Source organism: Ceratotherium simum, chromosome 6 (genome assembly GCF_057802395.1).
Source record: "Ceratotherium simum simum isolate JZ-2026a chromosome 6, ASM5780239v1, whole genome shotgun sequence".
Lineage (NCBI taxonomy): Eukaryota > Metazoa > Chordata > Mammalia > Perissodactyla > Rhinocerotidae > Ceratotherium > Ceratotherium simum.
The window spans coordinates 14,625,722-14,643,370 of record NC_141905.1 but is presented as its reverse complement, the minus strand read 5'-3'; the positions used below and the strand labels follow the sequence as shown (position 1 = coordinate 14,643,370).

The 17,649-nt window shown below is 36.6% G+C and overlaps 1 protein-coding gene across 3 annotated transcripts in view; it reads left to right on the top strand.

Moving 5' to 3' along the window:
- RYR2 (ryanodine receptor 2) overlaps positions 1 to 17,649 on the top strand; it is a 694,605-nt gene that overhangs the window by 350,002 nt on the left and 326,954 nt on the right. For all 3 annotated transcript variants that reach the window (XM_087431907.1, XM_087431906.1, XM_087431905.1), the window contains 2 exons: positions 3,103 to 3,286; positions 5,656 to 5,791. In XM_087431907.1, coding sequence (XP_087288033.1) covers positions 3,103 to 3,286; positions 5,656 to 5,791 — 320 coding nt within the window. The remainder of the gene's footprint in view (positions 1 to 3,102; positions 3,287 to 5,655; positions 5,792 to 17,649) is intronic.

Genomic DNA, 17,649 nt, shown 5'->3' with positions numbered 1-17,649 from the left:
ATTGCAAATGACATATACAATTCTTATTTCAAGATGAGATTCCATGTTTCCCCTGGCGAATGTAGTCTAGGATATTTTTGCTAAATACTGTATTGATTTTTTTTTTCTCCTTTGGATTTCTTCCTTGTTACAAACCCATCATCAAATGCCATCTTTTCCTGAGTTATCTAGCATCTACTTTTAACAGTGTCTCTCTCCCATGTGACCACCTAACAAATGCCATGAACGAACATGAGTCTGTTTCCTTCTCTTGCACTTAACTGACCTTAATTGTGTATTAGTTTTTCCAAAATTAAATTTAGTTAGGCTTTTGTTTCTTTTCTCTTTTTTTCTTCCTAGAGTATTCGCCCGTTAGTTATATTAGTTAACTCTATCCATTCTGTTTATATGTATTTCTATATATACGGGTTTTACTTATATGCTCATTAGTATTACTGAACTATTAGAATTCCTGAATTTATGCAATTCTTTAATATATCTCAGAAACTTTGAAAAGTTTTACATAATTACAGAATATTGTAAACGGTATATTATTTTAAGTAAAATACTTTGATCCTTCTGTCATTCATGAATGCACCAAAAGTCTTTAAAATCTCAATATCTTTACAATATTTGCATCCATGTATTTTCAAAGTAAATTATTTTTTAATTGTTCATTTTATTAATGTAGATTTATTTACTATTAAGAGCCTCATTTTAAAAATGTATACTCAGACTTTCCATTTTTACTTCTTAGTGAAATTCAAGATCAATTAGTTTTTGTTCATTTGTGTTTTTCTCATGTAGTTTATTTTCTGTGATCCTTCTGGTCTATCTCTGGTGGTGGGGTGTGTGTGTTTTTGCATTGTATTGTGTATAGGGGAAGGGATTCTATTCTTATGGACTACAAAAAATATATATATAAAACCTTTTTTTCCTCTAATATATTAATAAATGTATTTTTGAAGTAAATGAGAGAAAGGAGGAAGCTCTGTTTGTTAGGTAGTAATATGGTTAATCTTCAAATTACAAAATGTAGACATGGAATTCATGGCTTTAATTTTTGCTCTGACATAGTGTGATTCTGCTACATATGGTTTCCCCTAATTATTTTTTCCTCATTTTTTTTTGTGATAAATTAAGATGATAAATATCTCTATATTAGATAGAATTTCTAAAATTTAGCATAATTAATAATTTTGGAGTCTTCGTTAGCATTTGTCTGACAAGAAGCTTCTTCTAGAAAGTAACTGAATGGTTATGTTTCTATTTTTTTTCCAGTTTTATTGAGATATAATTGATACACATCACTGTAGAAGTTAAAGGTGTACAGCATAATGGTTTGATTTATATATATTGTGAAATGATTACCACAATAAATTTAGTTAACATCCATTATCTCATATAGATACAATAAAAGGAAAGAGAAAAAGAACAATTTTTTTCTCCTTGTGATGAGAACTCTTAGGATTTACTGTCTTAACAACTTTCCTATATACCATACAGCAGTGTTAACTATAGTCATCATCTTGTACATTACATCCCTAGTACTTATTTATCTTATAAGTGGAAATTTGTACCTTTTGACCACCTTCCTCCAGTTCCCCGCCCTCCACCTGGTTACAATTCTGATAGCAGATATGTTCACCTCAGTAACCTAAAAACTGACATTTACTGTTGTTTCTCTTCAGGTTTGAAATGTAGATGTTATACTTGGGTCACTTTTGAATTTCATTCACTTTAGTATGATGAAGGTTGAGTTTGAGTTTGTTATAAATATATTTACGATTCAACTAGAGTTAATGGAATAAAATGTTTAGAACAGAAATATTTCATTGCATATGAATGTTTTAAAGGAGAGAAATAATTTTCTTCTGAAAAGTCATTTCTGTTGTTTTTAGGCATAGAAAAACTGATATAGATGATAAACTAGGTAATAGATGAATTCCGTTGATGTAATTGATTTGGAATTTCAGGTAAAACCTTTAGAATAGTCATGTAGTTTTACTATTTCTACTGTTAAAAAGCTGAAGTAAAATATTCCAAAATTATTGGTAATCTTTATGGAAATGATATTTTAAATAATATTTTTGAACATCATAAAGTTCAAAGATAAGCTAAATCTCTTTTATAAGGCATTTATTGTTTTTTAAAATATAAATTCCAATACAGTCAGATAATTAGCTAGAAACGTTTCCTCAGAATAAAATTTTGCCATACAATTGTGCTGATGCAGAGGGCAGAAAAAGAAGTATAATATTTCTATGCATTAAATTTTATCATGACTAATATGACAATATAGTATCAACTATAGTATAGGCTTTCTCCCATTTTTTTATAGTGCCTGTTGTGTATTTTTTAATAAACTTTTTATTTTAGGATAACTTTGATTTACAAACACCACGTGTTAAAGTTCTTTCCAGATACATTCAGTGCGATGAGTTTCGAAACTCAGAATCTCCAAAAGTTCAACAAATTAACATCCTTACATGTCAGTAGTGTTTTTCTTCAAAGGCTGGAAAATGCAATGTGGTGATATTTCTTAATCTGATTTTAAAGTACATTTCTTTCAGATAATAGAAAAGAATTTTAACATATTGTTTCCTGATTAATAAGCAAATTTTCTGAATTAACATCATTAGAATATATTTTTAAACTGGCAGGAATTAAACAGAATGGCAGTCAGTGATAGCATAGCAGTTAACAGTTCCTTCTCTATAAACTAAACAAAACAGAACAAGTATATGTCGGAATTATGAATCTGGGAAGTTGCATCTTAAACCTTAAAGTATGTAGTGCTTTAAAATGAAAATCAGTTGGTTTCTAAATATTTAGACCATTGATTTTATAGGCATGGGTCCTCTAGGCCCTTTGGGTTTTTCTCTAGGTGAGTTTCTCTCGATACTGGTGTTTCTAATACAGCACTATATATACATGACAAAATATAAAATTTCTCATTTAAATATATTAATTATTGCTGTTTAAGGAAAACGAGGACCTTTGTTATATGTTCCTTTTACAGGGGTATAGGGAGAGAGAATAAAGCTTTAAATCATCTATAAACTAAAAAAATAATAAAATTGTAAATCATTGATGTAGAGAAATGGTTGCTGTTTATTTTAGGGGCCTTGATGCTCTCAGCAAAAAAGCGAAGCCTTCCACAGTCGACTTACCTATAGAGTCCGTAAGTCTGAGCCTGCAGGACCTGATTGGCTACTTCCACCCACCAGATGAGCATTTAGAGCACGAAGACAAGCAGAACCGATTGCGAGCTCTGAAGAATCGGCAGAATCTCTTCCAGGAAGAGGTGAGTTTCTGCCAACCCTCATTTCTTTTCTGTCCTTGTCTTGGGAAAACAACTTCTTGGTTGGGGAAAATTCTCCCTTTGATATCTTTGCATTTTGAGATATAGATGAGCAGGTCTACTACTGTACAAGGGAACCAGGCCTCAGAGGAATCCTGCAATTATTTTTATTTCTTTATCAGTAAGTATTAATTTTAAAAGATGAAACTCTTCACTCCCCTAGAAAAGGACATTTTATCTTACTGTCTGCTCAGCCTCTATACTCATCATTCGTTGTACTGGAGTTTGCTTCCCGTGAGTTATATAAAAACAGAATCTTTGAGTGTCTAAATGAACACAGACTTTGGAAAGCACAAAGGTTTTCGTACTGTTGAGCAGGTTCTTCGGGGCTTCCGGGAAGTGCCTCAGGACCCACAGGGAGCTTTGTGTTGGGGAGGGGATCTGCCCAAGAGAGGGTCACCCGGGGAGGCGGAGCTCCAGGCTCCCTGTTTGGACAGAGAAACCCCACTTTTTCCTTGTGTTTATACTAAATTTCTAGGTATGATTCTATTTCACGAAAGTTCCACTGCTAAAAATGGCTCAGGCGCCGTATTTTATAGACAGGATAACAGAAGGACCAAGTGATATGTCCGATGTTCCTATGCTAGTGTCAGAACCGGGACCACGTATTCAAGAGTTTCAGTGGGAGGAGTCAGAGTTGAGCTTGGCAAATCAAGCCAGCTCAGCAAGTGTTCCCACTCTTCTGGATGCTCCCTGTATGTGGAATAATGAATTTTTCTGAGTAAAAATGTCTAAGAAAAAAGGTTAGAGGACATTGCTGAGTTCCCACAATTCCTAAATCTATGTTCTTCTAGTTTTAAAACTGCTTCCTAATTTTCCATGAAAAGCCCTTTGAAATTGACATTAATTTTTGTGGACTTCTTCATTGTGTATACAAAAGAAAGGACCTATCTGGAGACCCTAAAGGCATGAAAACACAGGAGATGTCAACATAAACCAATAATAACAACATGGAGTATTGGTTGGGACCTTTTCTTTTTGCGTATACCAAATTGTTAGACTGTACTGCATTTGTGTAATGTCTAGAAAAAGTAAAATGAAATATTGGGCTGTGAAAATTGAAAATATTGATTTAGATTAATTTTGTTTTCAGTTTCTCATATAAGACAATCTGGATAGAGACTTAGAAATGCTCTTAGGTCCCTTGTGCCTCTTGAATTCTCTGTGTGAAATAAGATAATTTGATTAGTTCAACTCTTTATAGCTCTTCCTTTCATGTACTTTGCCTCATTTTGACAACTTTGGTCTAGCAATAATCATAAAAGCGTAATTTCAAATTTAGACAGCATCTTACAAAGTTCTGTAAGGCATTTTTGATTTGCTTTAAAGACATCTTTTCATGAGCTTTTCTTTATTTAATTTATTAGATCTTCAGTTTGGTAATAAAAATAATAATAATGATGATTATCATGATGCCTACTCTAAGGATCTGCTCTTATGCTTATGTAGGGGAGGAAAAAAATCCTTTTTCCTCTACTCATCTTAGGTACATTGGCTGGGGCCCTGCAAATTAGACTGACAAAAGACAGATTTACAAGAGAAAAACAAATAGAAGTTTGCTAATGTGTGCAGTGCATATACACTGGAGTACTCAGTAATGAGTAATTCAAAGGAGTGGTTAGAACTTGGGCTTATAGAGCATCTTAATGAAAGAACAATAAATATGTAGAGAAGTGACAAAATAAAGGAAGGGATTTTGAGCTTCTAGGGTCAGCAAATTGTGGGAAGGTAATATATGGGGGAAACTAATGGAAGATAAGGGCTAGTTAGTAAAGTTTGTGATGTAGATTATCCTGGTGCAGTCTCTGGGCTGGTAAGAGTCAACATTGTCTCCCTTGAGTACGAAACTTCCTGCCCTTCCTGATAGAGGGGAAGGGCAGAGCATTTCTCTTTTGTCTGATTTTACTCAATCGCCTTCAGCTCAAAATAATCCTTATGCCCAAGTGGCATATTTTGGGGTGACATACTCTGAACCCCGTCACTTACTTACAAGAGAATACTGTTATGACTGATTCATTGATCTAGTATTAAACCTTGCAAATATAAATATGAAGTACATATTTTTATATTGTTCTGCTACTGTTTGAGAATAGTACTCAGGATTTAAAACCTGCTTGAATTATTTCAAGAACATTTTCTTTCAAACACATGCAAGTGTGTTTCTTCCCGTCCTTTGAATAAATGATCTCAGTTTTCTTTATGATTAACAGACTTACTTTAAGCCAGGCTTTTTTTTTTTTTCAAATCGATTTCGCGTATTTTGTCTGTGAGCAGAGTCACAGTTTCTACTGGTGATTTTTTTGATCTCCCAGGGAATGATCAACCTCGTGCTCGAGTGCATAGACAGGCTGCACGTCTACAGCAGCGCGGCACACTTCGCAGATGTCGCTGGGAGAGAAGCTGGGGAATCCTGGAAATCGATTCTGAATTCTCTGTATGAGTTGCTGGGTAAGAAATGTGACTGGGTTTTCAAGGCAACTGATTTACGTCTATTTGAAATGATCACTTAACAGTTATAGCAGTTGTATAAGATGTTTCCTAATTGAGGCTGTTTTTACCTTAGTTGCACTAAAGCCAATGATGTTTAGTATTTAAATCGTCTCTGAGGTCAGGTTGTGGCCAGAGCAGTACATTTGCCTTTGGCTAAAGGAGGAGAGTCATCTTGGGTGTAGTTTTGTAGGTGAGGGGCTTCTGTATGGATATGTATTACATATTTCCTTTTTGATTCTGAAGTTAGTTCCACAAAAGCCCCTCCTACTCCCTCACAGTCCCATCTTGTCAGAGATCTCCTTCAGTCTCTTCAGTCTCCTTCTCTAGTCTTGATACCGAACCAAGTGGCTAGCCTTCTGGTGAGTTAAATACGACTACACCAGTGGAAGTTGTCTCACAAAGTAAAGTGTATTTGCAGCAAAGAGGAGGCCATGAGGAATCATTTCCAAACTCATGGCGTCCCTGAACAAAGGAAAGCAGGGACTTTTATTTCTGTTGGGGAATGAATATTCAAAAGGGAGCGGTGGGTATTCCCTTGCACAGGCTCAGTTGGAGAACATGCTTCCACATAATAAGGCCTAAGCTCCTCCTGGAGAGATCTTTGTGTTAAAGATAAGGCAAAGGTCACGGGCATAGCTCTGGTGGTGAGGCTTGGTCAGTTTCAGGATGGCTGGTGGTTACATCTCCTTAACACACAAAAGGAAAAGAAACAACTTGAAAAACAGTTAATTGCTTCCAAACCCACCTTTGAGTTCCTCTGGGCCCCTAGTCGGTGACAGTCTCTTTGAGATCTGCATTTGCAGCTTCTAGGTATGCTTGACATGCTTTAAGCAACGCCTGCCTGTTTGATGCTGCATTCCTATTGGCTCTGTGCAAACAAAGGTCCTCATTATTTTTGGCTTGAACTATTCCAGCAGCTTCTACTTGTCTCTTGTCAAGAACTGTGAGATTTTACCCTATTTGTAAGCTAGTGGGTTAACCTGAAATTAGGATAACAAGGGACGGTTTATTTCTCAAAGCAATGGCTATAGCCAGAAAATCAGCATTTTTGGTGCCAATTCCTTGAGCCCCAATTCTCACAGGACAATATGAATGGAACAGTTGACAGCTGCACGTGCAGTTGGCTGAGTTACAGGAAAGGAATCTCGAGTTTAGGGAGCCCAAATAGTTACACTGGAAATATGCTGGGCCCGCCCTTTGCTCTGGATGGAGAAACCATCTCTTTACTTTGCCTGCTACAAACATTCTTGAAAGGAAAGTCCGAAACAAAGGCTTTTAGTGGCTTATTGGTAAGATGTGCAAAGACACGAGGCCTCTAGAGAATGGTCTTTTCTCTCATTTTCACTTCCAAAATCCCAGATTCATCTGGTATATTGCAACTGCACATGACTTCCCTGTTTAGGAATTTCTCGTATTTTTCCATCATTCCAGAAGGATAAAGTTCAACTTGCTTCAGCTGGTATGTGAGGCCCTGGCTGACCCTTCCAGACTAGTCTTTTCCTCTGTCCTTCTCCTACCCTTTTCTCTGGTCATACTGATTTTCTGAATATCTTGTACATGTGTACACTTCCGTGTCATTTTCTTACTTCACCTTTTCTGAAATTCCTATATATCCTTTAAGGCCCAGTTCACATGTCACTTGTTTTTCAAGTTACTTTTGACATTTCTCCTAACTCTTAGGCGTGATCAAACACTAACCCCCTATTCTCTCTCTGCTTTCTTGCCACTTAGCATTTACTTGTAGATAGCGCTGTTCACATTTCTTCTTCAGTTATATATGTGACTGTGATCTCCAGGGCAAGAATAGCACCTTCCTGATTTTTGTATCTCTGTCATTTAACTTAATGTCTGGCATGTGGTAGGTACTCAATAAATATTTAATAATTAAAAAAGTGTTTACTAATTAAATGACTGATTTCTGATAGAGTAGGAAAGTGTATGCTGAAGTAGAGAAAAGAGATCTCTATGCATTTTTTTATTTGAAGAATGAAAGGTAGTCAAAATATTTGAAAATTCTCTATAATCTAATTGAACTTCATTAAAATTTATAGTCATAATACTCTTTAGCAAATAGAACTCTTGTGCCTGCTAGAATTTTCAATATGCTTCTTTTAGGTGGGCTATTTGATGTGCCATTAAAATTAAACACATGCAGTTGGGTACTTTCACACTAAGGGGTAACATTGGCTAGCATTTCTTTGAACAGGACCCGGGACACATTGAGGCTTTATAGGAATCTGGATTCATTATTTAACCCACATCGATTATCAAGATAAGGATTTTATGACGCCAAAATGCTGAAGACTGCATTTCTTTGCCAGTGCAGAAGTTATGACACTGAATTTTTGAATATAGCGGAGACTGACTACAGTAGTGCTTTTAACACTACAATTTAATGTCTTCACTTGGTATGACATGGGCTTCAGTCCTTTGACAACTAGATACTTTAGGTAAAGAGGTGTATCATTGGTGTGTGTTGAGGGTAGAAAGGGTTATGTGCAGATAGAACACTGTTATTGTAGATAAATCTAGATAATATGCATCTTACTTATATTTTCATATCAACTCTCTCCGTAGTCCATTAGTTATTCCCTTCAACAGGTCCATGTGCTCATGTATTCATGAGTAATAAGAATGTACAGAGAGAATTATAATGATTTTTCTATAATCATAGAAAAAGTCTATTCTAGCAAAGTCAATACTTTAGTTTTATCCTTCTGGGCTACTTATCCCTCAAGCCTAGTCTCCCTTTAACTTCACAGAGTTCTTTGGGGATTAAATCTGATTTTTTTAGAACCCACTGAAGTAGCAATAATAAACTTTACACAACACTGGGGACTTGGTGGGTGTGAGCACAGCTCCTCATCAGAACTGGTTTTCTGGTTTGATTTTTCTTGGGAACATGGCTAGAAATGTGATTTTAAAATGATTTTCCTATTCAGAGAAGAAAGAAGCAGTTGTTGTAGGTGGAATGAGGCATCTATTAGGATGTGTTCAGTTGTAAATAACAGTCTCAACTCAAACTGGCTCAGACAACAGAGGACACTTATTGGCTTGCATAACTGGAAGTCTGTCAGTGAGTTTGACTCAGTACCTTGATCAGAGCATCCAGAACTAGTTTCTTTATACTGCTCTGCCTTCTGTGGGGTCCACTTCCTTCAATGCTGGCTTCACTGTATGGCCTCAGTTGGCTGCCATCAGTTCCAGTGTGCTGCAGATCTCTCTCTGACATGGGAGAACTGAAAGAGGGCTGCTCCTGGAAACTCTCATAAGAAACAGCATACTGTTTCCTAAAACTCCCTAACGAACTACTCCTTGCATCTCATTAGCCCAGACTGTGTCTGTGCCCCTTCCTGAGCCACTCATTCCGGCAAGGGGGATGGGACTTTCACCAACACTGGCTTTACTGATCAGAGGCCCACTCCTGAAGCTCAGGCAAGCCGTTGGACTGCCTGATGCCGTTCAGAGGTGAACATTACAGAGAATGCTGGAGAAGAAGCTGGAGTGTCCACTACAAATGTTAGCTCATGTACTTGACGTATCCAAAGGGTTTTATGGGCTGCATTCTAATCAGAATGCTTTTATCCACTGCCTAGCACCATGCTTAAACAGAGTTGGCACCGAATAAATTTTTGTTTAGATTATTTAATAAATACATTAGAGATTCCCATGGAGGTTAGATTTTCTGTAATAGGGTAGATGTGGCCATTGAGTCACTTTATTACACATGAGTGGGCCTGTTACTCCTCTACCATTATGTCCTTTTCTTGAAAAACAGAAACTTAATATTTAGTCCATAGACAACAGCCTCTGAAAAAATGAGCCTTCTGTTTGCCAGTCAGGGTCTCAGAATCCCAGCTCTGCCACTTACGTGACTTCAGACAGATTGCTAAGTTTGTGCTCAGTTTCCTCATCTGCAAAATGGAGGAAATAATAATGCCTAGGGTTATTGTGTAATTCCATGAGTAAATGTAAGGCACTTAGAAAAATGCCAGGCACGTAGCGAGTGACACCTGTTATTATTATAAATATTATCTGTAAAATACAATAATAATTCCCCTCATAAGTTTGTTTTGGGTGGCTTAAATGTGGTGACATATGTCAGATGCTTAGCATAGCATCTTCTTATCATTGTTCCCATTTCTTTTGGATACTTTTGTTATCATCCTGTCCCTCACTAACACAGTACACCTTTCTTCTCCGACTTCTGTTTTTGTTCTTATAGTTGTTTTTGCCTTTTAAATATGTCTTAGAAACTTCACTTGAAACTGTTGGCTATAACAAGGAAGGTTCTGGACTAGCTGATAGAAGATGTAGCATCATGATTATTGCAGATACACGATGGCTCTTGGTTTCTTCATCAGAAAATGGAGGAAATAAAGTTTTCTTCACAGTTCCCTCCAGCCTGAAAATTTTATATTCTGTTATTCCACCCATTCGCTGAACACAGTATCACACATCTTCTACATCTGTATGCTCCACATCTGGTGCATAGCTGGTGTTCAGTAAATACCTGAGATATGAATGCTTGAGATCACGTTGGTAGTTGGATACTGTAACATTTCTGGTTCATCTTTTTGAGTCCGCTCCTTCTCTCCACCAATCTCTATTTCAGACTCCAGCGAGCCCTCACACACTTCCTCATGAAATTTCATTGACTCTGATACTTGGTATGCACCCTTCTTATTCTAGTCTTTGGAATACTGAAGCCCGTGTCTGCTCTGTTCTTTCCTTCTCACCAGTAACCTCACTCATTTTGTCTCTAGTCGCTCAACATTGCCTCCTTCCAGTCCTTTCCTCCAATCCAGTACTATACTTCCAAAAGGTCTAGAATTATTTTATAGCAGAGATTTGGTATACAGTAATATATATTTATATTTAAAAATATATATGTATATATAAAACATATGTGTATATATGTATAAAGTATATATTTTGTTATTTACATCTCATTTGATTAAGAAAGGATTTGAAGGAGCTATTACTTAAAATTGACATAGTTAGAATCCCCTAAAACTCACATCTTAAAGGAGGATCACAGTATAATAACCATATATGTCACTAAAATAACATACAGTGATTTCAGGCACATGCATATTTTGTGGCTTTTAAACTAGTTTTTTCATCCAACAAAAAACATAAATTCTGAACATACTTTCCACACACACACACACACACACACACACACGCATTCTTAACTTGAACTTTTATATTTTCACTTTGTTACTCCTGAGAGGGTTTTTGTTAATCCCCCACACTTGTATCTTTTTTTTTTAATGTCTCTCTTCAGGAAAGCTTCCTTTTCCCTTTTGTCTGTTTTTCCCAAGTGTCTTGCCTCTTAATTCCTTATACAGTCTCCTGAAGGCTGTCCTGTGTAGCAGAGACTGTGTCATGTTGGGGGAACATGGGCTTGGAGTCCAGTAGATCTGGATTTGAATAGAAGCTTCATCCATTCATCAAAGATTAATTGAACACCTGCTATGGGAGATGCCCTAATCTGAGCAGTGAGGGACATTATGACCAGGATATAGTCCCTGCTCTCATGGAGCTTATAGTTGAGTAAGAGAGACAGACCACGTTAATAACAAAGCTAGTCATAATGCTGTGCAGTTACTGACTTTACTGCCATGACCATCTCGATACAGGTTATTGTTAAAATAATGTTAGTAAGTGATTAATAAAAGACTGATAAATTTGACTACACAAAAAATTTTATGACTACATAAAAATTAAAACTTTTATGATAAATAATATCATTATAAAATAAAAAAAGCAGATGGGAATTTTGTAAAATATGCAATCTATATGAAAGACAAATGCCCAGTTTCTATAATATATAGAATTTTCAGAAATCCATAGAAAAAGAAATATCATCTAATAGAAAAACAGCAGATGGAGACAGGTAGTTCATAGAACAATAAATAAAATAATAAAAGTTTTTCAACATGGTAAATAAAGAAATACAAATTAAAATAATAAATAAGGATCATATTTCACTTATTAGATTGGCACAGATAAAAAAATGTGGTAATACCCAGCAGTGGGGACAATGTTGGGTAATATGTTCTTAGTGGGAGTATAAACTGATGAAATTTTAAAAAAACAAACAAACCTTGGTTGATAGTATACATAAAACTTTAAATGTATATATCCTTTTACTCTCAGAATATGTATTCTAGAGATATATTTGTACAAATATGGAAAGGATGTCCACTGCAAAACTGTTTATAAATAGCATAAAATTGAAAACAATTTTTCTATCAGCAGGGGATTGGTTACATAAGTAATAGACTACCTATATAGTGTAGTACTGTGTTATCATTGAAAATTGAGATAAATAGATCACTTGGAAAATTGTATGAAACAGGCTAGATTGCTGTACTTTTTAGTATGGCAATGTAGGATATGGTATTAAGTAAAAACAAAAAGCAAGATGTAGGGCCGGCCCCACGGCATAGTGGTTAAATTCGGCGCACTCTGCTTTGGTGGCCAGGGTTCACAGGTTCGGATCCTGGGCGCAGACCTACACCACTTGTCAGCCATGCTGTGGCAGTGACCCACATATAAAGTAGAGGAAGATTGGCACAGATGTTAGCTCAGGGCTAATCTTCCTCAAGCAGAAAAAGAGGAAGATTGGCAACAGATGTTATCTCAGGGTGAATCTTCCTCAGGAAAAAAAAAAATAAAGCAAGATGCTTACTATATGCATAGTAAGATTCCAACTGCATAAAATTAAAAATATGTAGAGAAAGATACATTATTGAATGTACATTGGACATTTATGAAAGAATATGCAGAAAACTGTTAGGTGGCTGCTTCTTGGGAGAGAGAGGTTTTATTTTTCTGTGTGCTCTGTTACATATGTAGTCTTCATCTATTTGCACATATTACTTTTATAATTGCAAAAGCAGTTAACATAAATGTGTAATGCTAGGTAACTGATGATGAAAGGAAAAGCTAATATATTAATTCCAGTTGAGTGAAAAAATAGAATATTTATATGTCAGTGCATGTAAAGAGAATCTCTCTAAGGTACATGATAGTTTTAGTGGTGGTTGTTTCAGGTGAATAGAATAATAAGAGTCTGTGATTTAAAGATTTTATTTATTCAGTTTTTTCCCCCCAAAGCCCCAGTAGATAGTTGTACGTCATAGGTTCACATCCTTCTAGTTGCTGTACGTGGGACTCAGCCTCGCGTTGGACGGAGAAGTGGTGCCTCGGGGCGCTCCCGGGATCCGAACCCGGGCCGCCAGCATCAGAGCGCGCGCACTTAACCGCTAAGCCACGGAGCCGGCCCAAGAGTCTGTGATTTAAATGTTGCTCTGACTACTCTTGATTTTCTGTTTTTATTGTCGTAAACACTGATTTCATGATCAGAAAAAAAAAAAATGAACAAAATATTATGTTGATTTAAGAACCATCTGCTGCCAATAGTTTTTCCTGAAGTCAGTGTGATCATAAAATAGGTAGCCACGTATATGTAAGTATGTACTTCAGTTTGGCTGGCAAAGTCTGAGATCTGCAGTGATAATTGGAGTTCAATAAGATATTTATATCTCATCCTTCTTTACCTAGCTATCAAAAAGGTTGGTTGAAGTGTCTTTAACTCCAGATTGATTAAGTTTCCTCCCCTTTCTTCCTAATAGGTAGACAGTAGATTGTCTCTTGGGGTTATGTGTGAAATAAGCTGCCTTCTTCTTTTTCTTCAGCAGGTTTATTTAGCATGGAGAGAAAAGGGAGAAGGTGGAAATGATGATCTATAACAATTTTAAAACTTGACATGGATATATTTAATATGTGTATTAGGTAGAGAATGATAAAAGTAGATTTATGAGCCTGCCATCTGGAAGACCTAAGGATCTTCTAGACACCGATATTCCCAGTTTGTGGCATGCTTTCATACATCTTTTCTGACATCCACACGATTAATCTATAGGAGGCTTGCAAGCAAGGATAATTTTCTAAAAATGTCTGAGAAATGTTTCTTTGGCAAACTCTCTTTAAGAATACTCATTTTATGAAGATTCAAAGTATAAAACAAACAGGATAGAATGCTGTTCTTTTAGAAAGTCAGAAATTACCAGTTTCAGAATCCTTAAAGACAAACAAGTGTATAGCAATTAAGGATTTTTGCACATCCAGAGCGTTTTCCCAGTGTCTTGGGAAGGCAGATCTTCCTAAATGCCACAAAACACTGGGGAAAGGCAGTTAAGAGATGAAAAAGAAGGGCATTGGTTTCAAACACGCCCATGTCAGGTATTATTCTGGCATTTGTGCATATAGATATTTCTTATCTTGTTCTCCAGGAAATCCTGGAAAGACACTTTATAAACATGACACATTATTTTTTTTCGACTTAGTAATAATCTCATGTCTGTGAAATGACAAGGACAGTCTCTAACATATTTTTAATGGAAATTCATTTTGTAACCAATTTTGTGAGATACCTACTTTCTTAATCTGCTTCTATCCTATCAGAAGCCCACCCTTCTTACCTCTTCTAGATAGCGGATTCAAGCAGGAAGAGATTGTGGTGGGGGGCAGCATAGCCTAGGATCTGAGCACAGCCTCTGGAATCAAACCTGCCTGGCTTTCAGTCTTGGCCCCACTGTGAGCTGTAAGTGTGAACACACTGTTGTCTCTACTTACTGTCTCCTCCTCAAGAAAGCTGCTGTTTGCTTCCTGGTCAGGGTGAAGAGGGAGGAGAGAAGATAGCACAGTTCTTCCTTGTTTCTCTGGATGCATGCCCTCTGGCTCTGGCCAGAAGGTTAAAGCTGACGTCCCTGGGGGTCCTGGCAGTGGCTGAGAGCTGACTTTCTCTGGTGGGCATGTTGGAAGTTCTTAGCCAAGTCTCTGTTCTTGTGACAGGGCAACTGCATTTCTATTCTGGGTGGCTGTCTGCAGCTCCTTGCTTGGCCCATGTGCAGCTAGTAGTCCACCTCCAGCCTCTTTTTCCTAAAGTCTTCCTACTTTCCAGATGGCCCTAGTGAGTAGACTCCGGATGACTCCACAGAGGCGCTCTCTCCCCAGGACCCATGGGAAACACTCACACGTTCTTGGCCCAACATGGTCATGTAGCCAATCCAACCAACACGGTTAGTCACTCTTTCTCTCACCCTGCCTGGGCAGGATCATCAAACCTGAGGTCACAAGGTCCCCCAGCTGCAGGGACTGCTCCTCAAGCTCTCCAAGAAGTTTCCATGGCACTATGCTCTGAAATTCTTCAACAACATTCTGGGGGTTTTTTGTTTATTTTTGTATTTTAGGGTTTTTAAGACTTAGGAGCATCCACGTGTTAATCTGAGAATTTAAAAAATTTTTCTGGATTCTGGTTCTATCAGCTCCTCATCTGTCTGTGCTGTTTAAGGCCAGTTCACTTAGTATTTCCAGACTTTGAATGTAGCTCCAAGAGGGAGCATTGATTTCCTGCTGTATCTCCAGCACCTGGAACAGTGCCTGATGCAAAGCAAATAATCAATATTTGCTGAATAAATTTTAAAAGTGAGAGTTTTCTTGGAAGATCTTTATATCTCAGTCCATCTGTAATTTTCTGATTCTGTGAGAAATTTGGAGTCTTAGAGTTTAAACACACTAAAGCTTGAGGACAAAGGGATGTTACGATACTAAAGAAATGCAGAATATTTTTTTACAATAATAATTTTTCATTGCCAATATTGCTTGCATTTCATATTCTGGTTGGATAAAGTTTAGAGATTTAACCAGTTATTCAACATTAAAAAAATTGGTTCAGTGAACTAGCACTTCTTTCATAAGAGCTGAGTTCAGAATGTTTTCTACAGTATTTAAGTTGTACTGCACTTAACTGCTGATATTGCCTGAGACACTGGATGCTATTCATTCATTCATTATGTTAAGAAATACCTTCCAAGCTTCAGGCAACGGGCAAAGGTGTAATAAGACAGAGTGTCAGATCTAAAAGAGCTCAAAATATGCCAGAAGAAGACCTGCAAATCCTGTATTATAGTCACATTTTATTCAAGCTCATATTCATGTGCCAACCATAATGCCTATTGCATTTACATTAATATTTCTTAAATAAATGGGGAAAAATAGTGATATATGGAGGATGAAAGGCCTTAACGGTCTTTAAGGCCAATTAGCCAGCAATCAAGAGAATTTTAAGGTTTAGCATACTTGTCCTGCATTGAGGAAAGGACATTTGTCTTGAGTTTGTTTCTGCACCTTGAAGCACCAGATAGATTCAAGTTGCCATTGTTTTTTGGCCTTGATAGTGGCACTCTGAAACATCTGATAGCAATTGCCACTATAGATATTGATGTTGCTGTTTTCCCTTTTCTTTTTGAAAAGAAAGTAACTTTATTGTATTATTTGGTTTTAAAATTAATACAACTTCATTATAAAAAATTTAGATAAAAGAAAAAGAAGGTGGAAACTACTTTTAAACTTAACCACCCATTTTAGTGTATAACCTTTTAAAAAACATTTCTTTGAATCTATATATAACATTATACACATATAACACATTTCACAGACTCACATGCACACGTATACGATAGCATTGTGTGTGCATGCCTGTGCAAATCCCTGTACCACTGAGACATCAGCTGTGGCCCTCCTCCACCGAAAGTTTAGTTAACTTGGTCCAGATTCCAATTTCATGAACTGAGACAGGCTTAAGGCTTCCCTTTGATGCCTGTACATTTTGAGGGTTATTTGGTTACTGTTCCCACTTTCATGCTTTTTCATTATCATCTGTTGTTTCTCTAGGCTTACATAATATCTTGGCTGCAGAACGTCACCTTCTCACAGATTCATTACAAACTGCCATTCTTATTGTGCATTTGTCATTTTTTTTTTACAGAATTTATTGTGGCTTCAGAATCCCTGTGAAGGATCGTATCACAGAGCATGACCCTTTTTCCTCCTGGCTCCATGCATCTTCCTTCCTGTTTTAGAACAAGAAAATTTCCCCTTTTGACCCACAGAGAGCAGTCTCACCGTTATCAATATCCTTTCCCAGGCACTTGTCAGGATGTATTTCTCAAAATCTCATTCTCTAAGAAATATTCTAAAAAACACAGTTCCTCCGTGCTATGCATACACTTTTATTGAGTATATACATTTGCTTCACAAAAATGGGATCATAACTATCAATATTCTTTTATAGCGTTTGTTTACACCGACTTCTATGTTGTGAGCATCTTTTCTGGGCAGTAACTATAAACCTTCATCAGGTTTTGGTGGCTGTATACTACCCTCCTGAAAGGATGTGTCATCACTTGTTTAGCCTACACTCAGGCTGTTCCAGTATTTTGCTGTGATAAACAGTGTTGTGATGAGCTTCCTTGTAATTTTCTGTATAGTTTTCCATTCCTTCAGAAACTCACTTAACTGATTCCTTCTTAACTTGCTGAATTATAATATTTCATGTGCTTCATTTATCTGTAAAACATTCTGTGCATGTGCACGTGTGCACACACACATTGATAATGTTCAGGAGGTATTCTATTTTACTGAATTTAATTTTTTTCATTAGAAATATATACATTTTCAGAGTCTGTCGAGTTCATCATATGTTTCATCTTTGACTTACTAATAGATTTCCTGTACATTTCTGTCTCATTGGAGGAATGAACCCCACTTGAGTTAATGTTGCTAATATATTGCTGAATATGATTTGTAAATACCATCCTTGTGTAAAATTTTAGATTTATGTTCATAGGTAAGAGTTCTCTCTGGTTTTCTTATATGCATACTCTGTTAGGCATTGATATCAAAGTTATACTGTCTTTCTAAAATAAGTAGAGAGGTTTCCTTGGTTTCTTTACTTTGTA